Here is a 7,360-nt window from a genome sequence, read left to right on the forward strand (position 1 = left end):
AGTTAAGCTAAGTTAAGTTAAGTTAAGTTAAGTTAAGTTAAGTTAAGTTAAGTTAAGTAAAGTTAAGTTAAGTTAAGTTAAGTTTAGTTAAGGTAAGCTAAGTTAAGTTTAGTTAAGTTAAGTTAAGTTAAGTTAAGTTAATTTAAGTTTAGTTAAGTTAAGTTAAGTTAAGTTAAGTTAAGTTAAGTTTCTTTACATCAATCTAGTGTTTAAGTTAATTTAAGTTGAGTTAAGCCAAACTTAGTTAAGTTAAGTCAAATTAAAATATATTTCCCTTGAAGTTGGGTGCTCTACCTCTACAAGGTATTTGGGTTCTATTCCTGTTCCTCTTATCATAAAATAAAATATTTTCAATTGTCTCTAGGAATGCGTTTGTATATCTGTCAATAAAATGTTCATTGTCTTTGAAGTTAGCTTAAAAACTTTAACATCTCTTAACTCTACAGATAAAGATACTTGGCAACTAAATAGTCAATCACAACTTGACAAAATCTCACAAGAGATTCCTTGGTTTTCCATCAATAAAAAAATAAATATGCAAACTTAGCCTTCAATACTCCAATTCCTTGCAGGGTGCGCACTCTTGCACAAGCCTCAAACGCAGGCGCGTAGTAATTGCCAGTACTGCCTACCCCCAACAGCAGGCGCAGCTGTTGCGATCGATCTTCAACTGCACCCCCACATTGCTAACGATCAAACTCAATCAGCCAGACATGGAGCCAACCGACCGAGCGCTCGCCTTGTGACATGCAATTGTTGTACGATATTTACGCCAATGTCAGCAAGTAAACAACACGCAACCACTCACAGCGCTAAATAGTGGCACAAGCGCTCCATGCAGGCTCCCCGGTAACCCAATATATGTGTGGGTCTGTTCGCCTCATGCATGTGAGAGGCTTGGATAATGCGCCGCAACGCCAGTGGACAATGTCACCAGCACAGTGTCAACAACAACAACAACAGCAGCAACATATGAGCCAGCAATGGCAACGAAGTCAGTGTCAACCAAAGCGACAACTAGCCACCAACAAGCGTTGCATAGCTACATGTTGCTCATGTCAAGCGGCTCGAAGTCGTGGGGGACATATGTAAATATGTACATTTGGTCTAATACTCACCCATACCCACATTTCTTTTTGTTGTGTCAAAATGTTAAGATTTTTTATCCTCATTGTTGTTGTTGTGCTGATAGGTTTCGATATTTAAACGTTTCCTTTTTGCCAAGTTGTTTTCTTGTTTCACTGCAACCATGTTTATTTGTTGCTTTTGTCATTTGGCCGAAGTGCTCAGTCAAGCTCAAGAACACACCTTAAACTCCAAAGTGTTTATTTTAAGCATGTATTGTTGTTGGCACTGTGCACTGGTACCTTTGTTGCTGTGTCTCCAAAAGCCAACCTACAAGTTCATACATGTGTGTGTGTCGGTATGTTCCTTGTACTCGAATGTAGCGCTCGGTTCAATGTCAATTCCAATTCGTCATGGCACAGCTGAGGGACCCACTCGTGTTTTGTTGTTGTTTTTGTTTTCTTTGTGGAGAATGTGTGCCTTGTTTGTCACTGCTCTGTTTTTGTCATTGTCATTGTTCACAAATAATTAACTGAAAGGGGAGACCACCTTTGCGTTTGACCAACTGGATTTCCTTGAAAAGCACGACTTCTTACTATTCTACCGAAGAAGGTGGAGTAGCAAGAGTTGTAATTCAGAATTTACGCACCTCGTGCACATAATATACTGGAAAATGTTATCCCGAACGCTTGACAAAACCTAGGCTAAATATCTCTTAGTTCTTGGAACACCGAAGAGTTTAAGATTTACTGAAATTATGAGTGAGAGAGACTAAACATAGAATTTATAGAAATAATACAAGTAATTCTGCCTGGGATTAACGTGGCATGGAATGAAGCCAGATTGGTCAGTCTAGCGCAAATAGGAACTTTATAGAAGGCTTTCGAAAAATTTTAAAGGAGACGACAAGCAGACGACATAGCTATGATAGTGACGGAGATGTTCCTAGTCGCAAATAGTAAGGTGATGGACAACGCTGTAAAGCTGAAGTATCCTTAGGCAATATCGGCAAACTTAAAAGCTAGTTAAATGTCGACAAGACGGATGTGCTAGGAGATGGAAGCTCAACGTCATTGACTATCAACTAAGAAGCACACAAAGTATGTTGGATAGCAAACTGATAGGTAAGCTCATTGTGGAACAGAGAGTGAAAAAGGGCTGTGGTGCCCTCAATGCAAGTAAGAAGAGGGTCTACATAGGACCTATCCCACGGTCTTATGAATTAGTGTTACGCAGCAGTCAAGCCCATCGTGTTTTACTGTGATATGATGTGGTGAACCGCTGTCAAAATCTTCAATCGCCATTGCAGGACCTTCGGGCACAGATAAATAAGCGGGCGATTGGTAAATAAGATAGACGCCATAGTCCACGATTTATTTGGGAGAGAAGATTTCAAATCGCACTAAAAGAGGGTGGAGTATGCGACTTGCCAGCGACACACTTTCAGCATCTACACAAATGATCAAAAAGTGGTTAATGGAGTCGGCGCCGAAATTTATTGCTCGGAGCTGATTGTTAGGTGACCCTTTAAGCTTCTGAAATATTACAGCATATATATGCAGGCGGAACTCTTTGCCAGCAGTAAAGTGGCTGAGGTGGCCAACAACTTAGGTAATAACATAAAGAAGTCACTTAAAACGATACATAACTAAATTTCTCAAAGGATCAGGTTGAAATATTCCATTATGTGAAAGAGTCCAGAAAAAAACACTCATGCTTTTAATCAAACAGAGTCTCAAAAAGTCTGTAGGACGGTTGTTGTCGTAGTAACAGGTCACAACTTACTGGTATCACATACGAGTCGATTGGGCATTAGTATCGACGATGCATATAGAAAGTGCATCGAAGTGGTCATGGGGGACGGAGGAGCTTCGCTGTTCAAGAAAATAGATGAAGTATAAAATTAAGAAATCAAGTCGCTTCTAAAGATGGCAAAAGGCGTTGATGTCCTGTATGATGAATACTATGGTACAGCTCAAATGAAACTGAACTTCTATAAGACATTACTAAAGACCAGTAGGTCTATGTATGGCGTGATAGCTGGCCGGTATAACCTAACCTAACCTATAACTTAACCATATTTTAATAGGTTGTATATCTAGTTCTTCCGTATCAGCTGCATATTTGATTTATGGTGTCTCGTTTTGAACTCAGAGTTCAAGTGCATATGAGTGGACAGTACGATTTGAGTATTCAGTCCTTTTTCGGGTCTCTTTATATAAAACATTACCAGTACTGAGGGCCAGTAAAATTTATTAGGTAGCAAATCTTGCTTGGTAATTGGCTCTCTTTGTTGTAAAGAGACTTTTTAGAGTCAAGCGGAGTATTTTGCTCAAAGAAAATAATTTTAATGTGCTCAGGTAGTTAGATTTTTAAGGTTTCCGGCGACCAGGGTTGGGGTCAAAATCAGCCTCAATGATACCAATGAAATAGAATGGAAAATTTATTTATTTGACGAGATTTCTTCACGCAGTTTGTCAGACATTATTGTTCAAGACAATCTAAAATCTCCGAAGAAATTCTTAAGATCGGATCACTGTAGCATATATCTGTCATACAAACAATTAGTTAACGTGTTTTCTTGATAAATAAAAATCGTATTTTTTAATCTAAAATTTTATTAAAGCTTGCCATATAAAGAAAAAAATACCGAGCAAAAATACAGTTATACTTCGAAAACAATTTAAATTTATCAAGATAAAAAAAGATAATTTAAAATTTTCAGGTATATTGAATGAAATAAATTGACTTTGCGATGCAAATTTCACATTTAAGCTTTTAGAGATGTAAGTTTGTAGTATTGCCAAAGAGAATGTGCACAGTTTGAAAAGCACTGCGCTGAGTGCACGAGCATGCGTGTGAGTTCACGGCCAATTATTTGAGTTATCACCGAGCATTTCACTGGCGGCGCTCAGATTGCTGTTCTCCAGCTGATCGGCATCCATTAAATCGACAGCTGTGAATGGTTGTCGTTGTTGTTGCATTTGTTGGTCGTCTTGTTGCAATTGCAGTTGCTCGCTTTGTAATTGCAACAAATCTTGCGCTGGCGTCGATTGCATGCACTGAATGACACCACGTTGTGCTTGCTGTCTTTGTTGTTGTAGAGCTTGCTGTGATGGCTGCTGTTGATATGGTATTTGCTGTAATTGTTGCTGTGGTTGTTGTGGCGCAAATCGTTGCATGCTCTGTGCGCTGGTTGACACTAACTGCCGCGACGGCGACTGCGGCGTCATTATGTTCAACAACAACTCGCTCATCTTCGCACGGAATTGCAAGTTCTGCAGCTCGCTCATGCGCTTCATTTGCGGCAAAAAGCTAACGAGGAAATTGTAATCCGAATCGCCCACGTGACTGGCGCTATTGTCGCGCGTCATATCCATGCGCGTCGACTGCATCAGACTCTGCTCCTCGCGCTCCAAATTCTCCAGAAAATGCACCTGATCATCGGCACGATTCGAACACTTGCAGTTGGGCGAGCGACTGCTGCTCGTGCCGGCTATGGCCGCATCTTCGGCAGCATTCGCAACGGATATGGAATTGGAGAGACGTCGCACCGCTTGTGGTGTGGCGGCGTTCTCGAATTGTTCGAGCAGCTGATCGTCATCCTCATACTCATCTTCGTCGGTTGTGTGGTGTGGTTCCATTTTAATGTCGCAAAAGCTGTGAAAACCGGGCGCATCGTCGTGTGAGCCATTCGATCCCTCGCCTTCGCTCTTGTGCGTAAACGATTGATATCTTGGACGACGGCTGTCGTTTATGAAACTCATCTGATCGAAGTAGGCCCATTTGCTGCGCACATCCATGGAACTGTCGTAATTGCCGCTCGCTTTTAGTCGTTCAACACGTCTTTCGCTGCGACGCACTTCGGCGCGATAGGCATCACGTAGGTTCTTCCATTTTCGTTTGCAATGCTCGACTGTTTATTGTTGTGTGTTTGGAGGTGAGAGAGATCATAATTAAATTATTTAATTGAAAAGTTAAGAGTAGGGACTGCTTTGCGATAATTTTGACTTAATTAAGTATGTTTTTAATTGCCCCACTAAGTTAGGGTTTTGCCACGAAGTTTCTTATACACAGAAGGAAACGTCGGAGACCCCATAAAAGTTAGTCATATCTGCCTGTTAGGTCTGTAAGTTTATGGGGTACTGGTGTCTCAGTTTTTTTAAGTGTCATTCTGAAAATTTATCCACGCTATTTTCTACTTAAATCCCTGCTGATTTGTCGGAATCGGTGATATCGGACGACTGTAGGTTATAGTGGCCATACAAACTGAACAATCAAATTTCTATTCTTGTAAGAAAAACTTTTTTATTTAAAGAGATGTACTCATAAAATTTGGCTTGGATTTTTGTCAAAGGCAGCCATATAATCTCTAAACAAATTGTTCAGATCGGAAGTCAAGGAAACTCAAGTCCTTATATGGAAAACTTGTTTGTTTGGAAAGGTATCTTCATAAAATTCAGCGTGGATTAGTATCTAAGACAATGGTATAATGTTTGAAGAAATTGTTCAGATCGGATCACTATAGCATACAGCTGCCTTACAAATTGAGCGATCAAAATCAATTCCTGGTATGAAAATTTTTTTTATTTGAAAAGGTATGTTCATAAAATTCGGCGTGAATTAGTGTTTAAGATAGCGGTACAATCCCTGGAGAAATTTTTCAGATCGGAGCCTAATGGCATATAACTGTCATACAAACTGGTCGATCAAAATGAAATTCTTAAATGTCATGTTTTATTATTTGTAAAGAATATTATTTTATTATTTTTTTCTTTTTTAAATTTTTTTTTCAAAATTTTAAAAATCTTTTATACACTAGTACCACCCTAATGTCAGAACATTCGTCAATTGCCAAAATATTATCATAATTATAAAGTAATTCGGTGATAATGTTGCCATGTCACTTAGTTATGACACGTTTTTAATAAACAAGACCACAGCAAATCCAAAAATACATATCCATATAATTAACTCTGCATACATGTGCATACATATGTACATATGTATATATGAATCTAATTTAGATTGCGAGATATGAATTGCCCAAAACAAAACAAGAAGCAGTTAACTGTAGCCAGAAAAGCAAAATAAATTTAATTTCTTTTTGTTTTGGTTTTTTGCATACCAAACCGAATATCAGTGCTTTTTTAGCTTTCACGCATTCATTTCTTTCACTCATTTTCATACGCAAGTAGAGATAGTACATACATATGTACATATACATACGTACGAAAGTGTGTGAATGAACTGACTTGCTTTCGTCTTTAAGCATGCACAACTGTACTTGCTTGACGAAATTTTAACATAATCCATATAACGCACATATGTATGTATGTATATAAGCATGTGATTATTGGGAGTTATATATATTTTCTGAATATATGTATGGCTACTCACCATCGACACCCAGACTTGCAGCGATTTCGGCCCACTTTTGCGGCGTATTTGTCCTATCCTTATACTCCCCGTATCGCACATCCCAAATAATGGGGCGTGCCTTCACCTCTTCAATCAAGCGACGTACATCCAAATCGTTTGGCATTTTTCGCGTTACTAAAAACTTGTCGTAACGTGATGTCACATACCGGCGCGCGATTTCGTATCGTTATAACGAAAAATACGAAGCGTACACGATAATAACAACGAAAGTCGAACACAACAAAGTGAAATGTGGCGCTCACAGGAGAGCTACAGAGAGCGTGCGTTAAGCAATAATAACAAAAACAAAAGAGAAACTACATTTTGTACCCCTGCAGACGGCCAGATAGGCAGGCCAGTTAACAGGCCGGGAAGCAAGCAGGCAGCAAGACAGGAAGGCAGGCTGAAAGGCAAAAACCGTCGTTAATAAAAGTAAAAGAGCCAAAATTGAGAACAATTGAGTATACAGAACGTTGGCAATAACAACGACAATCAGATATCCAGCGAGACCGAAGAGAGATTCTTATGCATACAGATCTACATAAGTAAGTATTTGTACATATATGTATAGGTGGCTGATGCGAATTTAGCAATGCAGATATTTATTTGCATACATACATATTTACAGTTATATATACGCAATTTAGAAGTGTATCATCTCCACTGGTTGTCAAATATTGCGCACAGCTGTCGCTCTGCAATGCTTTTGTATTTATTGCTGTTTGCTTTTGTTGGTAGAAATTTTATTGTTAATTAATTTGTTTGTGCCAAAGTCCAATATATACATATGTATGTATGTACAAATGGTGAATCTTAATCAAGGAGAGCTTTTTAGTTTGTGAAAATATTGACTTATAGATACATACATATGTGT

General features: G+C 38.8%; 1 protein-coding gene across 1 annotated transcript; it reads right to left on the minus strand.

Annotated features, from left to right (window-relative positions):
* Positions 1-3,795: 3,795 nt before the first annotated feature.
* LOC108967244 lies at positions 3,796-6,660 on the minus strand. Its single transcript, XM_018930537.1, has 2 exons — positions 6,466-6,660; positions 3,796-4,981 (listed from the first exon to the last, which is right to left on the minus strand). The coding sequence occupies exons 1-2, from the start codon at positions 6,608-6,610 to the stop codon at positions 3,930-3,932; spliced, it is 1,197 nt and encodes a 398-aa protein (XP_018786082.1). The 5' UTR covers positions 6,611-6,660; the 3' UTR covers positions 3,796-3,929.
* Between the last annotated feature and the right edge of the window lie 700 nt (positions 6,661-7,360).

The sequence above is a fragment of the Bactrocera latifrons genome, unplaced genomic scaffold (genome assembly GCF_001853355.1).
Source record: "Bactrocera latifrons isolate USDA-ARS-PBARC rearing strain unplaced genomic scaffold, ASM185335v1 scaffold_100, whole genome shotgun sequence".
In the NCBI taxonomy this organism is placed as follows: Eukaryota; Metazoa; Arthropoda; class Insecta; order Diptera; family Tephritidae; genus Bactrocera; species Bactrocera latifrons.

Coding starts and splice junctions, on each gene's coding strand:
- LOC108967244 (XM_018930537.1), bottom strand. CDS start 6,610: ATGCCAAACGATTTGGATGTACGTCGCTTGATTGAAGAGGTGAAGGCA. Junction 4,982..6,465: donor TGCAAGTCTGGGTGTCGATG/GTGAGTAGCCAT, acceptor AACAATAAACAG/TCGAGCATTGCAAACGAAAA.